Genomic DNA, 26,515 nt, shown 5'->3' on the forward strand with positions numbered 1-26,515 from the left:
GGGAGATCAGGCCTCAGGCTGTAAGGGGCTGCCCTCCGCTCTGCCCTGAGCCTTGCCCTGGGGCTTGTCGGGGGACGGGGAGTCGATTCTAGAACACGCCTGCTCTCCTCCACCTATTCCTGCCCCACCTTGTCCCTGCCCCCTCAGCGCCTTCTTTCCCGCAGGAGGCACCCTGGTCTGGCAGGACAACACAGCTGTGAACTACTCTAACTGGGGGCCCCCGGGCTTGGGCCCCAGCATGCTGAGCCACAACAGCTGCTACTGGATTCAGAGCAACAGCGGGCTATGGCGCCCCGGCGCTTGCACCAACATCACCATGGGTGTCGTCTGCAAGCTTCCTCGTGGTGAGTGCCAGGCAGGCCCACGCTCAGCCTCCTTCCATCCCGTGCCACTGGTCCTGGGCTGGGGCTGGGGGCTGCTACACAACTGCAGGGGGCACAGCCGATGGGAAGGCCTGAACAGACCGGACTGTGGGCAGCTGGGACCCCCGGGATAAATTAGTCTGTGGGATGGACCGGACCTGAAACTTATCATCCAAACTAGACCACAAGGCTCGGGGATCAGCAACCCCTGTCACTTTGTAGTAGTCAAGGGCATGGACAGAGTTCAAGTCCTGGCCATGTCACTTATCAATGGTGTGACCTTGGGCAGAGTCTGTGGCCTCAGTTTCCTCATATGTAAAATGGGAATAATAGTAGTCCCAGACTGATGTGGTGGCTCATGCCTGTAATCTCAGCACTTTGGGAGGCTGAGGTGGGCGGATCACTTGAGGTCAGGGGTTCAAGACCAGCCTGGCCAACATGGTGAAATCCCGTCTCTACCAAAAAGTACAAAAATTAGCAGGGCGTGGTAGCACATGCCTGTAGTCCCAGCTACTTGGGAGGCTGAGACATGTGAATTGCTTGAATCGTGGAGGTGGAGGCTGCAGTGAGCCGAGATCGCACCACTGCATTCCAGCCTGGGTAACAGAGCAAGACCCTGTCTCCAAAAAAAAAAAAAAAGTCCCGACCTCCTAGAGTGCTAGTGAAGCTAGTGAAGATGAGGTGAGTTAGGGAAGGGGCTGACACCCAGGCCTCCCACGAGGGCTGGGCTGAGACCTAGCTGAGTGCAGCATGGCGTTTTCCTTTTCTGGGGGAACCTGAAGTCTTGTCACTTGGGCCTGTGCCCCCACAGTAACCAGAGGTAGGATGGGAGGGGGAACTAGAGCCTCTTTCTCCCCAGACCTCCCGGCCCAGGTCTGTGTGCTTTGTATGTTTACTTAAGTGATTATTACGATGATCGCTGCTATTATTAACTGGCCCCCTCCTCTTGCCCACAGCTGAGCAGAGCAGCTTCTCCCCATCAGGTGAGTGAAAGGCAATGCCCACAGGTGGGCAGGCAGGAAGCACTGCTGAGCCTAACACCCACTTGGCCTTTCACACCCACTCGCCTTGGCAGCGCTTCCAGAGAACCCGGCGGCCCTGGTGGTGGTGCTGATGGCGGTGCTGCTGCTCCTGGCCTTGCTGACCGCGGCCCTCATCCTTTACCGGAGGCGCCAGAGCATCGAGCGCGGGGCCTTTGAGGGTGCCCGCTACAGCCGCAGCAGCTCCAGCCCCACTGAGGCCACTGAGAAGAACATCTTGGTGTCAGACATGGAAATGAATGAGCAGCAAGAATAGAGCCAGGCGCGTGGGCAGGGCCAGGGCGGGAGGAGCTGGGGAGCTGGGGCCCTGGGTCAGTCTGGCCCCCCACCAGCTGCCTGTCCAGTTGGCCTATGGAAGGGTGCCCTTGGGAGTCGCTGTTGGGAGCCGGAGCTGGGCAGGGCCTGGGCTGGTGGGGTGCCACCCTCCCACAAGGGCTGGGCTGAGACCCAGCTGAGTGCAGCGTGGCGTTTCCCTTTCTGGGGGGGCCTGAGGTCTTGTCACCTGGGCCTGTGCCCCCACAGTAACCAGAGGTAGGATGGGAGGGGGAACGAGAGCCTCTTTCTCCCCAGAGCCCTCGGCCCAGGCCTGTTGATCCGCGCCCCAGGACCCCCTTCTTTGCAGAGCCTGAGGAGCCTCCCCTGTCCCCTTGGGCAGATCTGTTGCGTCTCTTTTCCCACCTGGCAGCCTCAGCTCTGTGCCCCTCACCCTGCTCCCTCTCGCCCCTTCTCTCCCACCCCTTCCTTCTGAGCCGGGCCCTGGGGATTGGGGAGCCCTCTTGTTCCTGGTGAGGGTCAGCTGAGGGGGCTGAGCATCCATCACTCCTGTGCCTGCTGCTGGGGTGGCTGTGGGGCCTGGCAGGAGGGGCCTAGGCGGGTTGGGCCTGAAAACCAGGGCACAGGTGTGGTGTCTGCTGGGCTGGAGACAAGACTGGGGAGAGACACCCCAACCTCCCAGGGTGGGAGCTGGGCTGGGCTGGGGTGTCATCTCCTGCCGGGCGGGGGAGGGCTCTGCCCCTGGAAGAGTCCCCTGTGGGGACCAAAATAAGTTCCCTAACATCTCCAGCTCCTGGCTCCGGTTTGGAGCAAGGGGAGGGGTTGCCAGAGTCCTGGGGGCCCCAGAGGAGCAGGAGTCTGGGAGGGCCCGGAGTTCCCACCCTCTAGTGGCTCCAGGAGGAGCAGCACCTGATCCCTGGAGTGGCCCAGTACCCTTCTAAGAGGCCACAGTCCCAGCCAGGACGAAGTATGCGGCCCATCCTGGTGTGACAGCGTGGGACAATGTGAACATGGACTCGAAGACATGGCCTTTTCTCTGTAGTTGATTTTTAAAATGTGCCATTATTGTTTTTTAAAAAAAAGGAAAAAAGAAAAGCAAACAAATAAAACACCTTTAAGAGGCTTGAAAGAGAAGGTTCTGCCTTGTCCTGTGGTGAGCCTGCTTCTTCACATCTGTCCCTTCGGAGATAACTGTTGTTTTGGAGCTTGCACCACAGATGTTTTCTGCAGCTGGCGATTTTGCGTCTGTCTCTGGGCCTCTAGGGGACACTCTCACCCCCGATCTTCTTTAGGAGCTCACCCCTCTGGGCCTGCGCCTCCCTCTCTCTGTTCCTGGGGGCTTGAATGTGGGTGAGAAGTCAGGAGCCAGGCCATCTGCTGCTGAGCAGCCAGCCGTGCAAGCTTGGGCAACTTAGCACACCTCTCAACATGCACAGTGGGGAGAACCGGACCCACCTCCTAGGGTTGTTTTAAGGATATGTGAGGATCAAGGGAGCTCATCTGCGCAGAGCACTTAGAACAGTGTCTCTGGGCTCTGCAAGCGCTAGGCGTTACTGCCGTTTCTGGGCTGCGGCTCCAGGGGAGCTGTTGATGTGTCCAGGCCGGCCCTGGGTGGGGGCTCCACATCACCGTCCTTCCGAGGCAGCCATCATACCTGCCCTCTAACAGCCTGAAAGTTCACATGTGTCCTTAGGGAGCCTGGGCTCTGAAACCACAGAAGGCAGAATGGACGGCAGGACCTTTACTCACCTGCTTGTTCATTCAGCCGGTATTTGAGCTGGAGATGCCAGCAAAGAAAGGTTAACCAACGCCAATCGGGCGAGGCAGGGGGAAGCTGCTAATGTGGCCTGTGTGTCTGGGGAGGGTCTCACTAGAGGGAGTGAGATCGACTGCAGCCTGAAGGAGGTGGGGGAGTGAGTAATGCAAATATCTGGGCCAGGGCTAGGGGGGCGTCCGTGGTGCTTTAGGGAACCAGCAGTCAGGCGAGGTAGAATGTAGCATTATTTTCAGGATAGGGGAAGTCAGTGGGAATGGCTAATCGGGCTGACCTTTTAACAAGATCATTCTGGCTAGGAGATGAGAAATAGACAATGGATGGGAAACGGGGGAGTGAAAGCAGAAAGGCTGGTGCGGAAGCTCTTGTAATAATTCAGGCACAACAAGACGGTGGTTTGTTGGGATCAGGACTGCAGCAGTGGTCAGATTCTGTGTGTGTGTGTGTGTGTGTGCGCGCGCGTGTGTGCGTGTGTGTGCGTGCGTGTGTGTGCGCGTGTGTTTTGCCCTGTTCATGATATTTAAAATAAGTTTCCACTTTTGTGAATAGACAATGCAGTCACGCAGTTCAAACCTAAATGATATCCCAAGACAGATGTTGCGCAAGTCCTGCCCCTGCCCGTCGCCCTCCAGCCTATACCCTCCTGCCCTGTCAGTTTCCTGTCTTTCCAGTGTTTCTTTGTGAAAGCAAATGAACGCCAGATTGGATTGAAGGAATGGCGGATGCCCTTGCTGGGGATGGGATCTGCCTGGGGAAAGGCAGTGGGAGTCAGGAAGCACTCCAAGCTTCCCGCCTGGACTGCAGGGTGAATGGGGTGCCATTTCCTGAGACAGGAGCCCTAGGGAGAGCCCATGAGCTGCTGGCCTGAGTCCAGGACTACGGCGGAGCCCAGGGGGACCCCCTCCAGCAATCCTCTCTGTGCAGCCCCAGCAACAGCAGGACCCGTGGAAGGCGCCTAATCACTCAGGGGAGGGAGTCCCAGTCTCGTGGGAGGTTCTCCCTGGAGTGAGTTGTTGTCTGGCCCTGCAGCCCAAACAGCTCCCTTTGTGAGTTAAGTGCCCTGCCACTGGCCACAGTGAGAGGTGAAGCCAGCTGGACTTCCTGGGTTGAGTGGGGACTTGGAGAACTTTTCTGTCTTACAAGAGGTTTGTAAAACGCACCAATCAGTGCTCTGTAAAAATGCACCAATCGGTGCTCTGTAGCTAGCTAGAGGTTTGTAAAATGCACCAATCAGTGCTCTGTAAAAATGCACTAATCAGCACTCTGTAGCTGGCTAGAGGTTTGTAAAATGGACCAATCAGCACTCTGTAAAATGGACCAATCAGCAGGACATGGGCGGGGACAAATAAGGGAATAAAAGCTGTGTCCTCCCCACCCACCCCACCCCCAGCAGCAACCCACTCGGGTCCTCTTCCATACTGTGGAAGCTTTGTTCTTTCACTCTTCACAATAAATCTTACTGCTGCTCCTCACTCTTCGGGTCTGTGCCACCTTTAAGAGCTGTAACACTAGGCCGGGCGCAGTGGCTCACGCCTGTAATCCCAGCACTTTGGGAGGCTGAGACGGGCAGATCATGAGGTTAGGAGATCAAGACCATCCTGGCTAACATGGTGAAACCCTGTCTCTACTAAAAATACAAAAAATTAGCCAGGCATGGTGGCAGGCACCTGTAGTCCCAGCTACTCAGGAGGCTGAGGCAGAAGAATGGCATGAACCCAGGAGGCAGAGCTTGTGGTGAGCCAAGATCGCGCCACTGCACCTGGGCGACAGAGCGAGACTCCGTCTCAAAAAAAAAAAAAAGCAAAAAGAGCTGTAACACTCACCATGAAGGTCCGCGGCTTCATTCTTGAGGTCAGTGAGACCACGAACCCACTGGAAGGAACCAACTCCAGACACAACACCACAAGAAACATTGGTGGAAAGGCCCCCACCAGACGCTAGTGACTCTAACCTTGGGAGAGAAGAAAGGTCAAGGGGTGAGGTCAGGGTCACTAGCTTGAGGGGTAGGAGGGAGCAGCGGAGGGACGGAGGACCCAAGTGGCCAGAGCTGCCTTCGTCAGTGGCTGGTGCCTGCTGTCCTCACGTCTCTCTGCCTTGCTCAGGTGACGAGTCTCCCCAGGGCCCTGCACCCACCTGCAAGCATTTCAGACAGCGTCACGGGTGCCTGGAGGCTACCCCTAGACCTCGTTCTAAGCCTGCCCAGAGATGACTAAGGGACGCTCCTGTACCTCTCTGAAGGGGCAGGAGGCAGGCTCTGGGCGCCGGCCACTCGCCCTCTGGCTCAGGATAGCCCTGGTGGCAGTCTCCTTCCTTTCTGCTCATTTCATTTCAATACATCAAGCACCTCCTCTACATACCAGGCTCTTTGCTGGGTGGCAGATGCCCCCAAGCCTATCCTGGAGGGCCTGGGCAATAAGCACTGTATGCCAGAGGCTAGGCCCAGCCTTCACTTGCAGGGTTAACCCGCCCCGCTCTGGCCACCTGGATCCGTAAATGAACGGGAGAATGCTGCCGCTCTCCAGAGAATATCATTCTCTCAACCTCTTCTTGTCGCACCAGAGATGGCCTCCTCGAAGGTGTGCTGGCAGAGCTGGCCTGGCCCAGTGGGCAGCCCTGGGAGGCTGCAGGGGCGAGGAGCCGCCAGCCACACCACATGGCTCTCCTGGAATGGAGCCGCCTGAGCCCGGCCAAGCCGCCTCGAGCACCAGGGCTTGAGTCCATTGCAGGCACAAGGCAAATAATTGTGTCTTGAGGGAGGGCCCAGAGGAAGGGGAGGAGGAGGAGCGGTGGGCAGGCCTTTCCTGCTGGAGGTGGACACGCTGGGGATGCTGAGGTTCAAGGCCACACAGTGAGGAGTGCAAAACCTTAACTGTCTCCTTGCGTCGGCTGATGGCAGAGCTTTAGTTATAGCCATTTCAGGGAAATCCTGGTCAGTTAATGTTTTCTAGTGCAGTTGGGATTTTCGCCTATATTTCCAGGTGCCTCTGAGGTCCTATGGACCGTCCAGGTTCCACAGCTGGGGGAGGGACTTCTGGTTCCCGGTCATTTATGTCCCCGCTGGCTTATGCAGGGGTGTCCTGCCCTTCTGCATCTCCCTCAGGGACTTGGGGAACCTTGGATGGTGTCTTTCCTCATACTGGGGCTGCAGGGGGCTCAGAACACTGCCTCTGACCCACTATTCCTCCGTGACAATGATAATAACAAAATATGTATTATTTACTATGTACACACCCTGTTCTAACTGCTTAAGACGTATTAACTCAATCTTCCCAATACAACATAAGGTAGGTGCTGCTGTCCCCCTTTTACAGATGAGAAATCTAAGGCACAAAGGTGAAGAACTTGCCATGCCACCTCTCCTCCCTGCACTGGAAAACGTGTTGTGGGGTGGGCAACAGGGCTGCACAGAGCCCCCTCGAGATCTTGTAGTGAGGCCTGGGGACTAAAGAACTTTGTCCCAACCTCTCATCTCTGGAGAGTTTTAGGGCTATTTTGAGACTTGAGGGCTAAGAATGACCTCTTTCCTTCTGAGCCTCCATGGCCTCCCTTCCCAAAGCAGTGGCGGAGGGACACCCGGGTCTCCTGGGCTGTGGGGTACAATGCATAGAAATAAAGTGGGGCTCGGTTGACATATTTGACATTTATACTATTGGGGATGCTTTATTTTATATTTTAGCATTATTTATTTTTATTTTTTATTTTTCTGAGACGGAGTCTTGCTCTGTCACCCAGGCTGGAGTGCAGTGGCGCGATCTCCGCTCACTGCCTCCCGGGCTTCAGCGATTCTCCTGCGTCAGCCTCCTGAGTAGCTGAGATTACAGGCAGCCTCCACCAGGCTTGGCTAATTATTTTTTTAATTTTAGTAGAGACCAGGTTTGACCATGTTGGCCAGGCTGGTCATGAACTCCTAACCTCAAGTGATCCGCCCACCTCGGCCTCCCAAAGTGCTAGGATTATAGGTGTGAGCCACCGCACCTGGCCTCATCACTGCCTTTTAATAAATGAGGCTGTCCTCTTGGAATCTCAAGCCATGAAAAGCCCCATATGGCAGGCAGACTCCTGCCAGGAAATCAGATTGATAGTGTGGGTAGTCACCAGCTCCTCAATGTCTACCCCACCCTGGACCTCATGGGAAGCATTCCTGGTTGGGTAAATCCCTGAAACAGTTTTCTGTAGAGAGAGTACAGTTTTGGCCGGGCGCTGTGGCTCACGCCTGTAATCCCAGCACTTTGGGAGGCTGAGGCGGGCGGATCATGAGGTCAGGAGATCAAGACCATCCTGGCCAACATGGTGAAACCCTGTCTCTACTAAAAACACAAAAATTAGCTGGGTATGGTGGCGAATGCCTGTAATCCCAGCTACTCGAGTGGCTGAGGCATGAGAATTGCTTGAACCCAGGAGACAGAGGTTGTAGTGAGCTGAGATCATGCCACTGCACTCCAGCCTGGTGACAGAGCGAGACTCCATCTCAAAAAAAAAAAAAAAGAGTACAGTTTTCAAAAACCTGATTTTCTGATGTAAACCTGTGATGGTCTCCTCAGCTGCCTCAAACACTGTCACATCCTACTGTGGATTCGAGCTGTCAGGATGTTTACACTCCACCTCAAATTCCATTCTGCTCTCTACAAAACTTATTTTTAGATGTGCACTGTCCCTTCTTATACATTCCTCAGTACTGGATCCTGGACAAATCTTTAGTCAACCTTAAAGTTCAGTTCAAAAGGCTCATTTTCTCATAGAGCTTGAGGCCATGTTTGTGAGTGGAGGAACCTGAGGTTTTAGAAATTTTATTTAGATCATGGAGATATTTTCAACTCGAATGGCTCTTAACTTTGATCTTGAGTCTAGGCTGCCTGGTTGAACCTACTACTGGTTTTCTTTCTTTTTTTTTTTTTTTGAGACGGAGTTTCCCTGTGTTGCCCAAGCTGGAGTGCAGTGGCGCAATCTCGGCTCACTGCAACCTCCGCCTCCTGGGTTCAAGCAATTCTCTTGCCTCAGCCTCCCAAGTAGCTAGGTTTATAGGCATGTGCCACCATGCCTGGCTAATTCTTTTTGTATTTAGTAGAGTTAGGTTTTCGCCATGTTGGTCAGGCTGGTCTTGAACTCCCGACCTCAGGTGATCCACCCGCCTCCGCCTCCCAGTACTGGGATTACAGGCGTGAGCCACTGTGCCCGGCGAACCTACTGGTTTTCAAGAGTTGCATCACTTTAACTGGAACATATCAGAAGAGTGGGACCAGATTTTCAGGTGAGTCAAGCCTGGCCTTCCTAAAACCCTATTGACTCCTTAATTCAGCTCAGGGCACCCCTTTGCCACAAAATCTCATCCTTTGAGACCCCCCAGGAGAGGGTGGGTTGGGGAAGCAGGGGCCTCTCCTGGTCTGAGAAGTCTTAAAGGCAGGGGGGAGAAGTGCCGCCTCCTCATTTCATTTTTCTCTCCCGTCCTCCTCTCTCCGCCCTTTTTCTGTCCCTCCCTCCATTTTTTAGAAAATCTACAGAGGCAATGAGCTTTAGCAAATTTATCCAGTTGTGTAAATATTGCCACAAAGCAGCTTTATAACACCTCACTCACCCCCAAAAGTCCCCTGGACCCTATTTGCAGTCAATCCCTGCTCCTTTCCCAGCTCCCAGCAACTACTGATCTGCTTGCTGTCTCTCCAGTTTTGCCTTTTCTAGAAATTGTATAAAATGAATCATATACTATGTAGTGTTTGGTGTCTGGCTTTTCTCACTTAGCATAACGTTTTTGCAGGTACCATAGTTTGTCCCCTCCATCTTTTATTATTATTATTATTTGTGACAGGGTCTTGCAGCCCTGTCTACAAGGCTGCAGTGCAGTGGTGCGATCATGGCTCACTGCAACTTTGACCCGCTAGGCTCGTGTGATCCTCCTACCTCAGCCTCCCGAGTAGCTGGGCCCACGAGGGTATGCCACTACATGTGGCTAATTTTTTAATTTTTTTGTAGAGACAGGGTCTCGCTATGGCCCAGGCTGATTTCAAACTTCTGGGCTCAAGCGGTCTACCTGCCTTGGCCTTCCAAAGTGCTGAGATTATAGGCATGAGCCACCATACCTGGCCCTTTTATTTTTATTTATTTATTTTTGAGATAGAGTCTCGCTTTGTTGCCCAGGCTGGAGTGCAGTGGCGCGATCTCAGCTCACTGCACGGGTTACAGCGATTCTCATGCCTCAGCCTCCCAAGTAGCTGGGACTACAGGTGTTCACCACCACGACCAGCTAATTTTTTTTTGGTATTTTTAGTAGAAACAGGGTTTTGCCATGTTGGCCAGGGTGGCCTCCAATTCCTGACCTCAAGTGATCCATCCTCCTCGGCTTCCCAAAGTGCTGGGATTACAGGTGTGAGTCACCATGTCCAGCCCTTTTATTATTTTTTGGCTTAACTTTGTTTCTCTCTCTCTCTCTCTCTCTCACACACACACACACACACGTACTCAAACACACTCATGCACACACAATTTTCTCACTAACCCTCTGACCTTCCACCCCAAGTCCTGACTTGGTCTTTGGGCCCTAAGACGCAATCAGGAAAAAAAGTGTGGAGTCCACACCCCAATTGGGTCCTAAGTGGGTACCTACAGGGGCAGCCACCATCCAGCCTGCCCCAGCCCATGGGGGCCCAGGATGTAGCATCCACAGTGATGGTGGGAGCAAGGGAGTAGAGGTGAGGTGGGGGCTGTGAGATGTGCTTCCCTCTCCCTCCAGCTTGAGACCCTCGGCCTCAACCAAGGCAAGTGAAATAAACATGAACGAAGCTGGGAGAATAAAGTCAGTTTACTGAATGAATACATGGCTCGAGTCCATTCAAGGTGGAGTGAGGCTTGGCAGGCGCTCTCAGCGGTGGGACCCCAGGCCACTGGACCTGGCAGGGCTTCTGGGTCCTCTTGGGCTTCTGGGCTAAGGGGGCAGTACCAGGCCAGGCTGCCAGGGGCTCCACAGTCCCAGGCTGCTTGACCTGTGCTGTCTGGGACTAGACTGGTCGCTGTGGCTGCCCATAGATGCTCAAGCCAGATCCCAAAAGAGAGTGGCACAAGGTGAAAATCTAACTGTGAACGCTTTGGTTTCAGTTTCAGTAAAGAGGAGGAGGGAGGGAGGCACTTGGGGACGTAGAAAGAAAGGCTGGCGGGAGAGGTCTCCACCGAGCTCCACGGTTGGCTTCCTTGCTAGACGACCCGGCTTTGAGAAATGCTGCCTTCATTTCCATCTCCCAACTCCGAATCTGGAAGGCAAGAAGATGTTTCAGGCTGGAGGGCCGCAGCAGACTGTGGGTCTGTTACAGGGGGCATGGCACTGCTGCTTCATCTTCTCCCACTCCAGCCCTGAGGCCCAGCCACCCATATGGCCACAGTGCCTGGAACAGTGTGGGGAAAAGAGACCTGCAGTCTGGGGCCAGGGAATCCACAGACTGACCCATTGGGGTTTCAGCCACACCAGCTTCCCCCAAAGACAGCATCTTGGTCATCTCCACGTCCCCACATAGCCTGGTGTAGCACTTGTTTTCAGGCTGAATAGCTGCGGGGACCATTGCTTCCTCTCAGGGTAAGGCCCCACTTGAACCCCCGCTTCCTAATTTGGCAGGGAAGGGGAACGGACCCAGGTGTTTCAGGAGTCTTTCAGAAATCAATGGCTGCACGTAGAGGGACAAGTGATAGGAAGGGGGGAGGGAGAGCAAGAGGCACTGGGACGCAGTGCAGTCCCAGTGGAGGAGGTGGAGTTGGTGGGGGTGGGTGGTCTCCTTTATTCCTCGGGGAAACTCTTGTCTCAATATGTTTCTTTCCCCCTTGGCTTGAGCGAATGCTCTCTGACAATTTAGAAACAGTTTAAGCCAGGCGTGGTGGCTCACGCCTGTAATCCCAGCGCTTTGGAAGGCCGAGGCGAGCGAATCACTTGAAGTCAGGAGTTCAAGACCAGCCTGGCCAACATAGTAAAACCCCATCTCTACTTAAAATACAAAAAATTAGCCAGGGGTGGTGGCGGGTGTCTGTAATCCCAGCTGCTTAGGAGGTTGAGGCAGGAGAATTGCTTGAACTTGGGAGGCAGAGGTTGCAGTGAGCCGAGATTGTGCCACTGTACTTTAGCCTGGGTGACAGAGCAAGACTCCATCTCAAAAACAAAAATTAAAAAAGAAAAAGAAAAAAGAAAAGAAAGTTTCTGCCTGTTGTGGAAGAAACTGTTGCACGGAGCAGGAGCAACTGACATCCCCTCAATCCTACCTGGACCCTCTCACCCTCTCAGTTCTACCCAAGGAAGCCCAAGCCCCTGAGTTGCCCCCATCCCCTCGTCCATCCTGCGCTTTCTCCAAAAGGCAGTAGCCTTGACTGGGTGTGTGGGGAGGTGCTCTGGCCCAGCCTTTGGCCAAGGGCACTCATGCCCGCCCCCGTTCTTGCCCCTGTTCCTGCCCCGTCCTCATCTGTTTGCATATCTGCAGGAGGTATTGCCCCCACCACCGACCCCCCCACCCCTTGTCTTGGTGACACTGGGAAGTTATTTGTGCCACTGGGAAACAGCTGTCCTGGTGCTGGCTCCTGCGCACACCCAGGGACTCTCCCCAGCTGCCCTAACCTCGGTTTCACTTGTGGCATTTGTGTGAGGCTTTGGTTCTCACGTGCAAGGGAGGGGGGCCTGGTCAGCAGGCTGGCATGGGCACCACACAGCCACTAAGAGGCTGGCACCTCTCTGTGCTACCTTGTGTGCCCTGATGTTTTGCCTCTTTTCCTCCTGTGTACCTGAACCGAGCTAGGGCAGCAGGTCACAGCTGTGACTCACCTCTGGCAACTCATTTTAACAAAGTGCTGCCAAAGAGGCGAGTCATGCCAGGATGCCAGGGGACCAAGGGAGTGTGGCCTATGGGGGAGGCTGGGTGCCCATGGCTCTGCCACTGGCTACCCTGGCTCTTGTCTTGAGAATGGCTCTGGCGGGAAGCCAGGCCAAGGCTGCAACTGGTCAGCACCCCAGGATGGTCCCTCTGTGCTGGGTTCTTCTTGGCCTCGGCCGTACCCACCCGTGTCTGGGGTGTGTGCAGAGCTGGGGGCAGGTGGAGACGGCCTGGGCCTCCAGGGGAGAACAGGCTGTCTCCACCTTGGGGCCGAGAGAGGCGGGGGAGGGTTGGTGATGGGGTGGATCCTCGAGCGGGTCCCAGTTCCCGGAGGAAGGATGACAAATGAGTAGGGGTCGCTCCCTCTGTGGGACCATTTGCCTCGGAGCAGCAGGGAAGGGCGGCAGGTTCCCTGCCTCCCGTGGAGACTCTTTTTGGAGCACCACCCTAGGGATGTTCTTCTGCCCTCCGGAGACGTCGGTCTTCCCTGGGGCCTGGGCTCAAGGCCAGGGTGCCCCAAGCCCAGGCTCCAGGGTGTGCGGGGAAAGGCTCGGTCCTGCTCGGCGCGGCCCGCCCTGGGCACTAGGGGTCGCCCCTGCCCAGCGGAAGCGACGCGGGCGCGCCCGGTCGCCGCAGGTTTCCCCAGACCGGGAAGAGCGAGGCGTCTCCGGGGCGGGGCTGGGGAGGGGGCGCCTGGGCGCGGCGCCGGGACCCTGCTGCCCTGTCCTCCCGGCCGCGGCTGGACGGAGCGCGGGGCCGCAGCAACCAGGCCGGGCTCCCCGTCGCGCCCCTTCCGGAGCGGGAGGCCCTTGCCGAGGCCGAGCCTGGGACGCGCGGGGCGGGGGGCGGCGGGCAGCCGCGGGGCCGAGACGCAGGGCGTTTTCCCCGGAGGTGCGGCGTGCGCCTGCGACACAAAGGTCTTTTAAAGACCTCGCAGCGTCCTTCCCGGCTGCGGAGGCTGGAGGCCCGGGGGGGCGAGGCCGGGGTCGAGGGTGGCCGCGCGAGGGGGCGCTGGGATCGGCCGGATCCCGCGGTTGCGCCCGGGCTGGGACTCCCGGGCTCCTTTTGTGAGCGGAAGGCAGGGCCCTCCCCGGGTCTCTGAATATGGTCAGTTCGGCTTCGCAGGGCTGCGTGCCCGGAATAATAAATTGGCTTCTCTAGGGTCGTAATCTGGGCCCCACCCCGAGCAGCTTTGAGCTGGTTCGCGCCTTCCAGGCAGGACTACTGGGGGTCCTCAAAAGCACCCCCGCGGTCGGCTGTGTCAGGATCACCTGGGTCCCGTGTGAACACGATTCCAGGGCCCCACCCCATCGCCTGAAGCGGAATCTCTGGGCGGGGCCCAGGAATCCGAGTTTTTGGTGAGTTCCCGGGTGATTCTGATGGCAAAGCCCATGTGGGAGCCACTGTTCTAACGGCTTTTGGGACAGGCAGTTGTGAAATTTTCCCTTAGAAGAATCTGTGGGGACCCAGTTGTCACACACCCCTGGATTCACTGCGGTGTTGATTCTGCCTCCTAATGAAGTTCTTCCCGAGTCTGACTTCGAGCCCGCCTGCTTTATTAAGCACGTTTTTCTCCAGTCGGTTTTTTTTTTTTTAAAATGGAAAAAGGAACAGGGAGAAGACTTTCCTCGAACCTGTTTGCAGAGAGCCGTGTTGCCCGCTTTGAGGGCCCTTTCTCGGGAGACCTGTTTGCTTTGTTCAACCTCTGAATTCAGCAGACCCAAAATCCACCAAGGCCACTAGCTTATGAGTGAATGTGGTCCCTTCAGGTAAGGGCCAGACAGCCCCTGCCAGGGCTTGGGGAGGGTTTTCCTAGAGGAATCCTGGCAGTAAAAAAACCAACCCCCAAACTCTCCAAGTGCTGGACGCTGGAGAATCCCAGCAAGGAAAAGGAACAAATCTTATCTCATGCCGGAAGATAACCTCTTCCCTTTGTTGGCGCTTTTCCTTGCGTTCAGGATGAATTAAAATTCTTATCTGCTCTGCATCCAGTGGACTTGGCCTCGCCTTCCTGATTGTTTGCTGCGGCTGACTTTCCCAAGCTTTGTGGGGTTATTTTTGCCTCTGGGTGGTGGTCATTCCTTCCTTCCATGGCATTAGGTTCCACACAGTTACAGAAAAAGAGGAATTTAGCAAACACCCTCAAAATGGCAGGACTGGCCCCCAAAACCTACTTTCATTTTCCTCTGTTCTGGGTTGTGGGTAATTTCTTAACAACTACAAGAAAGAAGACAACGAGAAATCAATTGTTTTTTCCAATACAATTGTGAACAGATGTATAACCTCCTAGTTGCAGGAACGTTCTAGGAATCCCTTACACCACCTTAAAGGGGCAGGAAAATGGGCAGAGGTGCTGAGGGCTGGGTGAGTGCTAAGCATTGGCAGGGCTCAGCCTCATCCTAACGAGAGCTGCAGCCATAACCTGGGTCACCTTTGCTGTCTCGGGCTTCTAAATCTGGCAGTGAGAACAGACTCGCTTCCTTTGAGCAATTGATCTGAATAGCAGAATCCCATTCTAATGGTCCGAATCACATTTACAGGCTGTGGGGGTGAAGGCCGTGCTAATTGGCCACTTGCCTCACCACTGGCTTTGAAACAATCGCTTGTATTCTCTGCCCGGCAGGAAGCAGCAGACCCATCAAGGCCCTGGGCTCGCTCTTTGTTCTGACTTTATGGCATTTTGTGCCACAATAAGAAACACTGTGTACTCCGTGGGAGCCCATTGTGCCAGGCTGCAAGGATGTGGGCTCCGGTGCAGAGGGCCTGGTGCTCTTCCCCAGGAAGAAGAGGGGCTTTGTGACAGACTGGGGGACAAAACAAGGGGTGCTGGACACTGTTACTGAGGCAACTGCCTGGCCAGTGTGGAGGCAGCTTTAGTCCCTGGGACCGTTTCTGTGCCCAAGGAGAGGGAGGACAGGGGAAGGATGGAATTTCATCTAGAGTAGCAGGTCCTGGTTACCTGGTAAATTATGCATCAGGACTGGGCTAGCCACTGCCTCTGTTTTCTCTGGGTTCCCGAGATAACCTCCACCTGCCTCTAGATTTTGTGCCAGCTGATCGTATCTATCTCATCAACTCTTGTTCCATCAGGAAACTGCATCTTGGTGAGTGGGAAGTTTTTGTAACTGTGAACCAAACCTGGGCTTACCATATTTTGGGTTGATCTGGTCCTTGGAGGGAAGAGCTTTCGGTTTTGTAGAAATGATGTGGATGGGGACGGGGGTAGCCACAGTCCATCCAGTCTCACACGTGAATGAACCAACGGGGATTTGAGAATGGCTTCTAGATCCTACCTGCCCCTCTGGCCAGGCCCTGGGCTGCCTTCCCCTGCACCTAGCCTGAAGTTTTCCACCATTAACGGCACACCTGGGGCAGAAGACAGAGGAGGGTCCTCCCTCCAGGAGATCGCTGTAATAATCAGATAGAGACAAGACCTGGGATGGGAGGAAGCCAGGACACGGGGGATGGGGGACCAGGCCCTGACAAATGGAGTGCTCCGTGTGGGGGCTGAAGCGGAAGGAAAGGGAAGGCAAGGCCGTTTAGCTTCACCTCGAAGGTGGGGTAAAGTGAGGCTGGTGAGTCCTGTCTTCTCTGGAGATGCTCCCCGACGGCCGGAAAGGCCAGCTTCCTGCAGGCCACTTGCAGAGGCGAGCATTCAGTGCTTCCGCCAGCCTGTCCCTCACCCCGGACCCACCCCTGTCCTTCCCATGTCTGATGCTCCCACGCGGGCCCCCTTATTACCCCGTGCCATTGCAGCAGCCTCCCGGCTGGTTTCTTTCCCCTCCAATGTGGCTGCCCAAGTTCTCCTCCCGAAACCCACATCTCCTGGCCTGCCAATCCCAGGCTGGAAACCGTTCCATGGCCTCCAGAGCCGCTCACAAACCCTTCCCGCCCCGCTCCCTGCCTGCACCTTAGGCTCATTCTCTACCCTCCCTGGCCACACACCTCCCTGACTTTCCCCAAACATGCAGGTCTTTCCATGCCTCTCTGCGTTTCCATTTCCCTCTGCATGGAATACTCTCTCCCATCGCACCTACCCTTGCCCAAACCCTTCAGGATTCTGGGTCAACATCATCCCCACAGTGGATCCATTGGTGAGAGCAATAATGAAGCCGGTTTGCCACCAGGCTCCCAAAGAAGTGGGAACACTGACTGCAAAAGGGACAATCTGATTGGATGAAAAGCAAGGCCTCAGAAGCATTGGCACGTGTCCGCAAAGAGCCCAGCTAGAGGTCTGTCCTAGAGGAGGAGTGGAAGGAGGGGCGAGAATGCCAGCGCCCATTTCATCCGACTGCTCTGTGTTCCCCACGTCTGACCCAACCTTCTGTTACAACACAGGCACATTTGTGGATACTCTTGGTTACATGTGTGTTCTCTCCTTAGACTCTGAGTCTCTTCTGGGAAAGGAGTGTCTTAATCATCTTTGTATTCCTAGAATCTAGTTTAGAGGCTAGTACGTAGTAGGTTCGCAAAAAGTCTTTGAATAGCGGCTGAGGTGGGAGGATTTCCTGAGACCAGGAATTCAAGACCAGCCTGGGTAAACTAGCAAGACCCCATCTCTACAAAAAATAAAAAATTAGCCAGGCGTAGTGGTGGACGCATCCCAGCTCCCCAGGAGGCTGAGGCGGGAGGATCACTCCAGCCCAGGCATTCAAGGCTGCAATGAGCTGTCATCCCGCCAGTGCACTCCAGCCTGGGCAACAGTGAGACCCTGTCTGAAAAAGAGACAGAAAATCTTTGAGTAAATAAATATATGTTGAACTTGGAAGTATTCCTTTACCTAGAATATTGTTCTCTCTGCAAATTTTGTACTATCAACTTTCTCTAAAACATAACTCAGGACTCGCCTCCTGGAAAAAGTAGGTTCTGATTCAGTGGTTGACTGTGCATCAGAACGTTACTAAGCACCTATTAGGTACTAGGCATTTTCTAGGCACCGGAGGCCTGTGAGATATAAAAGAGATAAAGGTTCCTGTGCCCAAGTTGTTAATAAGTGCCCCCAACCCATGCGGGCCACTTCCTTATCTGGCAAAATCATTTGGGACGTCAGTAAACACTCAGTGTTCCTGGCATCCATAGTGCCAGGGACATGGTCAGCAGTCAGATGTGACCCACTGTGTGCCCAGCATCATAAGAGACAGGCATAGAAGGCCTGGCTTTGCATTCAAATAGCTCACAACTTCACTAAGGAGACCAATTGTTTATGGGATTGCAGGAAACCCCAGGAAGCCCTAGCCAGGGAAGAGCTTATATTGTCAATTTCACAGCCTCTAGGAATTCACTGGGTCCACTAGTTCTCTTGCACAGGTGCTACTTTCCAGTTATTTCCTGGTTTTATAAATATGTGTCTCCTCTTTCAACTCCTTCACAAGCTCTTTACGGAAAGGGACATCAGGGCGTCATGTCTAGTGTCTAGTAGCTTCTTTCCCTGATCCTTTCTCTCCGCACGTGGTACAGGGCAGTGCATGAATGGATAAGAAATGATCACCACCATTAACAGGCATTTGTCAGCTGGGCGTGGGGGCTCACACCTGTAATCCCAGCACTTTGGATCACCTGAGGTCAGGAGTTTGAGACCAGCCTGACCAACACGGCGAAACCCCGTCTCTACTAAAAATACACAAATTAGCTGGGCACAATACATCGATAATCCCAGCTACTCAGGAGGCTGAGGCAGGAGAATCACTGGAACCCGGGAGGCAGAGGTTGCAGTGAGCTGAGACTGCGCCACTGCACTCCAGCCTGGGTGACAGAGCAAGACTCTTGTCTCAAAAAAATAAAACAAAAAAACAAAACAAAAAAAACCAGGCATCCGTCACTGGGTCTCCTCATGAGACACAACCAAGAAACACAATGTGAGTGAGTTCTCCAGTTCTGGTAGATAAAGGAGAGGGAAGGAGGGCTTCTCTCCTAACTTAGTGCCTCTCTTTTGCTAAATGTTACCATCAGATTCTGAGTGTTTTCTACAAGAAATTACTGAGATGCAAATCAAGAAGTGTGAATTTAACAAGAGCCAGTTGGTTTCCTACTTTCATTTGGGTGCCTTTTTTTTGTTTTTTTTTTTTAAACAGGGTCTCACTCTGTCACCCAGGCTGGAGTGCGGTGGCACAATCATGGCTCACTGCAGTGTCAGCCTCCCTGCAGCATCAATGGCACCTGGCCTGGGTGCCTCTTAACTGGTTATCTGTACCTGTTATTGCTCGGTGGTCTAAGTGGGTGAGATCAATTTCAGGGTTTCTCCAATTCAATGTGAGCTTGTGGTAAGAGAAGAGTGTCCCTGGTCCCTCCTGCTGCTTTTTGCTCTGGTTCCCAGCTTGCTCCTTGCAACTTCTTCCTAGTCCAGGACAGATTTACTGGAAGTTTCTTTAGAGGCAGTGCTTTAGGGCTTTGGTCTTCATCCATTGGGTTGTACTGTTTGTCATTTGTCATGTTTGCTTTGCAAGCCTGGTGGCTAATGTTGCTTGCATTGGCTCACTGCTCTTGGGGCCATCTGTAACCTATATCAACCCCAGATGCTTTGAAGTTCAATGTGCAATAAAAAGTTCATTAAAAAGATGTGGAATCATGAAAATAAGGTTACAGAAATGTTAACAAAGGATCATTTCCTGCTTCTAGTACTTTTCTTTTTTTAAAAATGTATTTCTCTGAGAAATTTATGTCAGCATTAAAACCATGGAAGAGTTTAGGAAGGACAGGCCTGGGTCAAAAGGAGGGTGAGATTCTTGAGGAGATATCTTGGCAGAGCCCCAGCCTGTTTTCTTAATTGAGAGCTCAGGGTCTAAGGAGAGAATGTAAGTCAGAAAAAAAAAAATCTAGGTTTCTTATGACTAACAGTTTGAACCCAGCTTTTTTTTGAGACGGAGTCTCATTCTGTCACCCAGGCTGGAGTGCAGTGGCACAATGTCAGCTCACTGCAACCTCTGTCTTCTGGGTTCAAGCGATTCTCCTGCCTCAACCTCCCGATTCCTGCTGGAATTACAGGCGTGTGCCACCACACCCAGCTAATTTTTTTGTAATTTTAGTAGAGACAGGGTTTCACCCTGTTGGCCAGGTTGGTCTCAAATTCCTGACCTCAAGTGATCCGCCCAGCTCGACCTCCCAAAGTGCTAGGATTACAGGCGTGAGCCACCACTCCCAGCCCTGGCATTTTAAATAGGGATGGTTCTAAATGGATGGAAACAGCCCATGGTCTTACAGGGTCTGCAGCCATGTAAGGAATTACATGTGGAATTACATATGGCAGGTGTCTCTTGCCCATGTGAAGTGACTGGGGAGAAAGTGAGAGAGAGAGGAAGAGAGGAGAGAAGAAAATAAAGAGAAGGAAGGGTGTACAGGATGGGGTGGCAGTGTCATTAAAACTGCCTCGTGGCACCATCTGTGGCTTGTCTACTGCCACACTGGCTCACTTTCCAGTCATGACCTTCTGACACAAGCAGAGGTCAAGAGCCAAGCCAGAGGTCAAGAGCCAAGGCTCAAGAGGTATCCTGGGATCCAAAACACTGCCAGCAGACCAGCCCCTGGCATGACCTTAGGGGTAAGGGCGGTAACCTGTCCTCATAGTGTCCCTGCCTGGCCAGGCGCAGAGAGGCATTTGACAAAGAAGGAAGTCCCTAGGGGCACAAGGTGCTGATTTGACAATGACCACGTGTACTAAGACACCGCAGAGGTGGACCTGTCCAACTCCCTCATTTGTGTTGACTTTGTTAAGGCCAGGCTCCAGTTAGGAGGAGGACTAGGCTTCTCCCTCCACACCATGGGGCCTCCTAGAGAGCCCCACTTCTGCTGAAGGAAGGGCAGCCACAGATGATCACTCCTGGTAAACATATTGTCTTCTCTAATGACAAATGGTGCCACCATCATCATCTTGGTTTCTTGGCAGCCTGTCTCTTTCAACAGGTAGATATGCTTCCTCTTTTTCTTTCTTTCTTTTTTTTTTAAATCTTCATTTTTGTAGAGATGGGGTCTCGCTGTGTTGCCCAGGCTGGTCTCAAATTCCTGGCCTCAAGTGATCCTCTAGCCTCGGCCTCCCAAAGCGCTGGGATTATAGGCATGAGCCATCACACCCAGCCAGGTTCCTCTTTTTCGCAGGTCCTCCATGTTTGGGTGCCCACACATAATACACAACCAGCCCCTGCATCCTTGCTATCCTCTATTTTTGGGGGGCAAATATCCCTAGAGGCTCACTCACTTATATGACCATTGATGACCATTTAATTACTACTCCTGTTTAATAATAAGCAATTATATGATCGTCATTTACTTTTCAGCCAGAGGGTCACCGTGTATACACTTAGCAGCTGCTAAATCTTAGTCCTAACAATGACAGTCTCATATCCTCCCAAGCAACCATGAGGACCTCAACAGCTTGCAACATCTAATAAACAGCACTGCAAGGTTTTCAGGGCTGCCACCGGAAAGTTCTGGGTCACAGCCAGACTTACCCTGTCTCTTTCCACCCGGTTGTGGTTGAGCCTCATGAGTTCTGCAAACCTCTGCTCATAGAGGTGAAGCAGCAGCACCAGGTACAAGCCTGAATTCATCAGCTCATTTTGTGCCTACAAATGGAAAAGAAAGCTCTTCAGCTCGTCTGTAAAATAGTCATGGTCTAAATTGTGGGATGCAGAGTAACAAGGCTAAGAGGTGACAAGCACTGGGACAAGAGCCCAAGCTCCAAGGCAAGGCCTGCTCTTGGGGACCAGAAGACAGAGCAGGAGGAGGTCCCGGGTAGAGGCCAGGGCAGCCACTCCGCTGGGATTTTTTACTATCTAGTGGAGGATGCTCTGAGAAAGTTCCATTTTCCAGGCTCGATCCCATTCCACATTTATTGAGCAGTTACATATGCAAAGCCTTGAGCTGGATGTTGTGGGGAACACAGGGCAAAAAGCCTCAGAACTGCCTGCTGGGAACCCATCACCTGGTGTGGGGGAGAGAACTTCATCCGTAAACAGCTCCAGTACAAGCTGGATGTGTCGAGTGCTACAACAGAGATGCACCAGGCCTTGTCCATAACGCTCTCAGCAGTCACAGATGTCCCCTCGTGAAAGGCTTCCTGAGGAGCCTCATTTGCCCCCATCATTCCTTCACTCCCCAGTCCCTAAGCATTCGTCTTGATCTTGCATACCACCGTTTGCACTTGTTAACGTTTCCGCTTTTTCTTGAGGAGTGAGCTGTGTTTTTTTTCTCGCTGGTGCTCAGAACAGGCACTACACAGGGAGGATGTGATGGTCTGGCTGGCCGTGGCACTTGGGCTTCTCTGTCCTCAGCACTTGGGCTTTGCTGCCAAGAGTGGCTGTGCTCACTCTAGACCTTTCACAGACCCTCCATAAATCAGTGGTATTAGTAACAACTACTCCTATCCCTCTATAGGGGAAGGAGGGGAAGGCCCTTTCAGTCCCCATCTTTCCCTTGAGTGGGGGTCTTGGGATGGGCCAGGCAGTGCTCACGAAGCCACCCAGCCCCCGGGGTCTAGAGTCCCCAGCAGAGGACATAGCCCCTTCTGTCACCCTTGGGAAAGGTTGCAACTGTGACTCTTTCAGCCCAGGATAACGAAGCGTGGGCATGAATGACACCGTGAGCACTCAGTGTCTCATCTGCCTTCTTCCTGCAGCAGCGCGGGTGCCACATCTTCCCGTTCTCATTAGATCCAGGGCAGCTCAGGAGGTTGGCACAGAACCCACCTCTCCCAGGACCAAGCAGCTGCCAGAAAAGGCACAGAAGTTGAGCAAGGATTGATATGCTCTTCCTTCTGAATCGGGGCCAACTCTGGATCTTGGTGACAGCTGGCCCTGAGATCACTGCTGCAGGCCTCTCCACCATTCTACAGATCCATCTTCGAAGGCCCCAGTCCTCTGTCCTTGGCAGTTAGCCTCCTATTTTTAGCCTTTGGTCATGTTTTTTGTGCTCTGCTGACCTTGGCCTAGAGTAAGTAGAGAACAAGTTGCTTGTTTTCACTATTTCTGTTTTATTTATTTTATTTTATTTTTGAGACAGACACAGTCTTGCCCAGGCTGGAGTGCAATGGCGTGATCTCAGCTCACTGCAACCTCTGCCTCCCAGGTTCAAGCAATTCTCCTGCCTCAGCCTCCCGAGTAGCTGGGATTACAGGTGTGCACCACCATGCCCAGCTAATTTTTGTATTTTTAGTAGAGATGGGTTTCATCATGTTGGCCAGGCTGGTCTTGAACTCCTGACCTCAGGTAATCCACCTGCCTTGGCCTCCCAAATTGCTGGGATTACAGGCATGAGCCCTGCCTAGCCACTTTTTCTGTTTTAATTGCCCCCTCCTGCCCTCCCCATGAGTCTGTGCCTGCCTCCGACTGTCTCGCCAACCACCTTTTCTGAGAAGCCTTCCTCACCTGGCTTTTAGCTCCTCCTCACCAACAAAGCCTTGGCCCTTATTTGTTTACCTCGTCCCCGGCTTCCTCCTGCAAAAGCTGCCAGTGGTTCTCTCACCAGTGCTCTTTGCCAGCCAGCTTTTATGCTCGAGACACCGGGATGCATAATGACAAATCAATCAGCTAGAAAATGGCTTGGAACTATCAGGTTTGTCAAAGCATTCAGGGAAATCATTTACTTTATATGACTCAATAAGGCCCAGAGGCATGCAGATGGGAGAATATCCACTAATGTTTTCTGCAGATAATTTGAAAAGTCACTTCTAGCAGATTGTGTCTCTTCTCTGGTCTGTGGGAGGGAACCTGTCACACGGCGCCATCAATCTCGCCAGCTCGGTTCCTTTATGTGCGCCCTTTGCAGAGCTGGTGATGCTCGACAAAGGGGCTCAGCCCACCAATCAGAGCAGGCGTGTGATAGTCAACTCCAAATCAGCTTTTATACTCCTGAGCTACAAGTGGGAGGGATTTGTTAACTCAAAGAGTTCCACCGCACTTGGCTGGCCAGGGCCAAATGAACGAGGTTTTGGAGCAGGGCTTACTGGAGCTACCGCCCATCCACTCCTTCCTTGTCCCAATCACATCACACTTTGACTCCCACATGGAGTTCCCTTTGTGTGCCAGACTGAAGGGAATGAGGGTGGCATTAATAGGAGGGGGCGGGGACATTAAAAAAGAGAAGGCATGTGAAACAGCGCAAAAGGGCTCCGGAGATCTCAGCCCACCTGCCAGCTGTTTTCTCCATTTTGCTAATATTCATTTAGGCCAAGAGACCTGCTACTGATGGAAATTCTCAATATATTCCACTTAAAGAAGCTGACAGCCTGGCTGAACATTCTATCAAGTCTTCAAATATATTCAAGAGTGCTCCTAGGTATAAGGGTGATTAGGTGGCTGCGTGTGTCTGAGGACATGTCTCCTTGGCTGAGATGGAGCCAGGCCAGGCCTGTGCTTCGGAGCAATGACAGCCCGAGGCCCACTGAGACTCTCCTGTGTGGCACAGCAAGGATGGCAGGGGTGTGTTCCAATGCAGTGAGCAGGGGCCCCTGGAGTGCACCTTACCTGGAAAGCACTGCCGGCTAAGGTGGGCAGTGTAGGGCCACCAGACACTGTGACTTTAGGCAGAGTTTTAACTGTGCAGGGCCAAAGGGACTCAATTTGTGATGGAGGAGAAGTAACCTCTGTTCTGCCTGTTTCCTCAAAGTGTGATAGTAAACTGAGCTAATATATGGGATCTCACAAAACAAATGCATCCTACAAGAGGCAAGATTTAAAGACAGGATTCCAGATAAATTGTCTGGGCGTTAAGATCTGTGAAGGCAAGGCCTGCATCTGTCTTGTTTGCTCCTGACTCCTAGTGCCTGGCCCAGTGCTTGATGTACTGTGCATGCTTTATAAATATATACCCAGATGAAGCAACGAGAAAAAAATGCATTAATTGTAATGGATCAGACACTGACCCATTCAGTCACAACTTTTGAATCTAGTGGCTCCAGGTTTAACAGGCATCAGAAATACTGAGCAGGCCTTTTCAAACACAGTTGCTAAGCAGTCCCCTCCCCTCCCCTCCCCCTTCTCCTCTTTTTTTGAGACAGAGTCTCACTCTGTTGCCCAGGCTGGAGTGCAATGGTGTGATCTCGGCTCACTGCAACCTCCGCCTCCCAGGTGTAAGCAATTCTCCTGCCTCAACCTCCCGAGTAGCTGGGATTACAGGTGTGTGCCACCACTCCCAGCTAATTTTTGTATTTTTAGTAGAAACAGGGTTTCACCACATTTGGCCAGGCTGGTCTTGAACTCCTGACCTCAAGTGATCCACCCACCTTGGCCTTTCAAAGTGTTGCAATTACAGGTGTGAGCCACCGCACCCGGCCTCACTGCTCCTCCTTTCCTCCCTGCATTTCTGATTCAGCTGGATTGGAGTGGGCCCAAGAATGTGTACTTCTAACAAGTTCCCAGATGATGCTAGCTAACGCTACTGGTTTGGGGACCACCCATTTTTGAGAACCACTGATCTAAACTAAGGATGAGCACTTGGTGGCTGCTAAGCTGAATCTGGCCTATGGATGTGCTCCGGTTGGATGGAAGGAAGCAAGAAGGAAGGCAGAAAAGAAGAGCATGACCATCTTTAGTTGGGGAGAGCACTTTCCATTTTGCCACAAATGCCACCATGCCCAATGGCAGGATACGTAGAAGATTACCATCATTTGTTGTCTGCCTGGCGTCTGTGGTATTTGAGTGTGTAACCTGTGACCTAAGCTTTCCTTAAACCTGTTTTCACCTCATCCATTTTGGAAGCTGGAATGTTGTTTGGCTCGCTGCATGCTGCTATCCAGGAGTTCTGCCCTCCACCCCAAAACCAAGTGCCCAACCAGCAACCTGCTTCCAGGCGACAGCCAACACTGACAGGAGCAAATGTAGGCTTGCCTCACACACAGCACTACCAAAAGAGTCAGGGGAAAGGAGGGCTGTACTGCCACAGGCCCTGACAGACCTAAGATGAAACCGCCAGGTCCCTGGGACCCCACAGCTGCTCTTGTCTAATGATCCCCTCTCCAGATGCTTGTAGGAGTTCCTAATCTAGCTGCTTGAGGCCTGGTAACAGACCTTGACCTTGGGGCTCATACTAGAATAATCCGAGTTCAGTGCCCTGTTAGCGCCTGTGAGCAGCATCTGCCCTGCTCCCACCAGAAGTACAGAACTAAGGTAGGAAAACGTGCTCTGACGGGAGCCCCTCCACACCCTCAAAGGCCACCGACAGTGCTGACCGGGCATGTAGAGGACACGCCCTGATCTGTGCTCAGGTCCCAGGGGAGGCGTCCATCCCAGATGCCACAGACTTTACTCCCAAGGCCCAGTGGACAGAAGGCCCCGCTCCTCTCTTTCCTTCCGCTGTTCAACATCTCTTCTTCAGAAAGGCCTTCTCTGGTTCAGAGAGCAAGTCGGAGTCCCGCAGCTGTTCCCGCAGCGGCCTGCACGGTCCTCGTTTTGACTTCCACCTGCAGGAATTGCTGGCTGCAGTCTTCGCTGCTGGTTGGTAGCCCCTTGCGGGTCTTGGGTACGGCAGCATTTTCAGCACAGTATCTCACAGGCAGCAGGTGCTCAATAAGTATTTGAAAAGTTAGTTAAACTGGCTGGGTGTGGTGGCTCGCACCTGTAATCCTAGCACTTTGGGAGGCCAAGGTGGGAAGATCACTTGAGCCCAAGATTTTGAGACCAGCCTGGGCAACAAAGTGAGACAGACCCCATCTCTCAAAAAAAAAAAAAGCAGGGTGTGGTGGCACACACCTGTGGACCCAGCTACTTAGGAGGCTGAGGCAGGAGGATCCCTTGAACCCAAGAGGGACCCTGGCCCTATCCCAGAGCTGGGGTTAGACCTGGGTTGGGCCTGTGTATCACCATTTTAATAGAAAAAAAGAAGACCTGCAGCTAAATGTTATAAGTTATCATTTTGGGTGGTAAATTATAAGGAATTTTTGTATGGTTTTTGTAATTAAACAAAAGCAAAAAAAAAAAAAAAAAAATTCTAAGTGGGAAAATATATAAGAAAAACAGTTCACCAGTCAGTTAGTTTGAGGTCAAGTGAGAACCAGGCTGAGCTGAAGCCAGTTCTAGGTTTCTTTTGGTTTTGCCCCTTTTTTGGTACATGTGTAGATTTGTACACGTCTAGAAGTGGTGCCACTTCTCCAGAAAGGAACCCATTTGCCAAGGACAAGCAGCAGGAGGGTGGCCAGGAGGCCTGGGTGAGCCAGGTTTGGGAGCGAGGGGAAGGGACCAGGCCCACAAGGCACAGGTGTCCACGTCACCTCCACGGCCAGGCTGGCAGCCTCCTCAGCAGGGCTTG

General features: G+C 53.0%; 2 protein-coding genes and 2 long non-coding RNA genes across 19 annotated transcripts in view; 3 read left to right on the forward strand and 1 right to left on the reverse strand.

The window, feature by feature from the left end:
* MRC2 (mannose receptor C type 2) overlaps positions 1-2,809 on the forward strand; it is a 64,657-nt gene extending 61,848 nt beyond the window's left edge. The window contains exons 28-30 of the mRNA XM_063655880.1: positions 165-344; positions 1,319-1,345; positions 1,438-2,809. Of these exons, the coding sequence (XP_063511950.1) occupies positions 165-344; positions 1,319-1,345; positions 1,438-1,658 (428 nt within the window). The 3' untranslated portion in view covers positions 1,659-2,809. The remainder of the gene's footprint in view (positions 1-164; positions 345-1,318; positions 1,346-1,437) is intronic.
* Positions 2,810-10,224: 7,415 nt separating this feature from the next.
* Positions 10,225-26,515, reverse strand: part of MARCHF10 (membrane associated ring-CH-type finger 10) — a 107,951-nt gene continuing 91,660 nt past the window's right edge. For 8 of the 13 annotated variants that reach the window (XM_054458932.2, XM_054458925.2, XM_054458929.2 and 5 more), the window contains 3 exons: positions 20,725-20,838; positions 14,458-14,500; positions 10,226-10,687 (listed from right to left, as the gene is read on the reverse strand). In XM_054458932.2, the coding sequence (XP_054314907.2) occupies positions 10,632-10,687; positions 14,458-14,500; positions 20,725-20,838 (213 nt within the window). In that variant the 3' untranslated portion in view covers positions 10,226-10,631. Of the gene's footprint in view, positions 10,688-14,457; positions 14,501-20,724; positions 20,839-26,515 lie in introns of all 13 variants that reach the window. The other 5 variants (XM_054458922.2, XM_054458921.2, XM_054458920.2 and 2 more) reach the window with 2 other exon arrangements.
* LOC134738777 (uncharacterized) lies at positions 12,964-14,270 on the forward strand. Its single transcript, XR_010124786.1, has 2 exons — positions 12,964-13,641; positions 13,892-14,270. It is a non-coding gene; the product is annotated as an uncharacterized LOC134738777 (long non-coding RNA).
* The window catches only part of LOC129017929 (uncharacterized), an 84,534-nt gene continuing 72,983 nt past the window's right edge, over positions 14,965-26,515 (forward strand). For 3 of the 4 annotated variants that reach the window (XR_008495164.1, XR_008495166.2, XR_008495165.2), the window contains exon 1: positions 15,105-15,387. This is a non-coding gene — a long non-coding RNA (uncharacterized LOC129017929). Of the gene's footprint in view, positions 15,388-26,515 lie in introns of all 4 variants that reach the window. The other variant, XR_008495167.2, reaches the window with a different exon arrangement.

The sequence above is a fragment of the Pongo pygmaeus genome, chromosome 19 (assembly GCF_028885625.2).
Source record: "Pongo pygmaeus isolate AG05252 chromosome 19, NHGRI_mPonPyg2-v2.0_pri, whole genome shotgun sequence".
Classification (NCBI taxonomy): domain Eukaryota; kingdom Metazoa; phylum Chordata; class Mammalia; order Primates; family Hominidae; genus Pongo; species Pongo pygmaeus.